Source organism: Penaeus monodon, chromosome 20, assembly GCF_015228065.2.
Source record: "Penaeus monodon isolate SGIC_2016 chromosome 20, NSTDA_Pmon_1, whole genome shotgun sequence".
Classification (NCBI taxonomy): Eukaryota; Metazoa; Arthropoda; class Malacostraca; order Decapoda; family Penaeidae; genus Penaeus; species Penaeus monodon.
This window is the reverse complement of record NC_051405.1, coordinates 7,314,802-7,315,409: the sequence shown is the minus strand read 5'-3', so window position 1 is coordinate 7,315,409 and position 608 is coordinate 7,314,802. Positions and strand designations below refer to the sequence as shown.

At 41.8% G+C, this 608-nt stretch overlaps 1 protein-coding gene across 1 annotated transcript in view; it reads left to right on the top strand.

Annotated features, from left to right (window-relative positions):
• The window catches only part of LOC119585908, a 17,549-nt gene that overhangs the window by 16,719 nt on the left and 222 nt on the right, over positions 1 to 608 (top strand). The window contains exons 9-10 of the mRNA XM_037934630.1: positions 63 to 263; positions 469 to 602. Coding sequence (XP_037790558.1) covers positions 63 to 263; positions 469 to 602 — 335 coding nt within the window. The remainder of the gene's footprint in view (positions 1 to 62; positions 264 to 468; positions 603 to 608) is intronic.

Here is a 608-nt window from a genome sequence, read left to right as displayed (position 1 = left end):
ATAATGTTTCTTTCTGAAAAGTAAAATGACAGGTTACACAAACTCACCAACCTCTCAAACAGAATGAACCATCAACCTCCTTCAAAAAGAAACGTACGGAAGAGGAGGATTCTATGACTGGTGGAGGTGAGGGACTAGTGTGTCTGGTTTGCGACCTTGTCATAGAGGGAACCAGCAGCCAGCATGATGGGGGGCAGAGAGGGGCGTGTGAGGAGACAGTTGCCGCTTGCTCCATCGACTCCCTGGCAACAGTGATGTCCAAAGTAAGTGGGGGTTTTTTTATGGTTTTGTAGATGTATATTATGTTAAGCATATTGGCATATGTGAATTTGTGACTGAGTATGGCAACATTTATTTTGTTAACATCATTAGCATTGTTATTGAATTTATCAATGATAATATTTATGAATTTTATGTAACCTTCATCTTATTCAATGTAAAATTTCCTCCTGCCTTTACATAAACTAGGTAAGTGTGGGAGACAAACTTGGCAGCTTAGTGGGCACTGTGCTGCCTCGTCACCTGTTGCACTCCACGGCCATCTGTAGCAAGTGCTTCCATCTCATCAATGAACTGGAAATTCTGGAACACCGACTGTCTTTGTATAG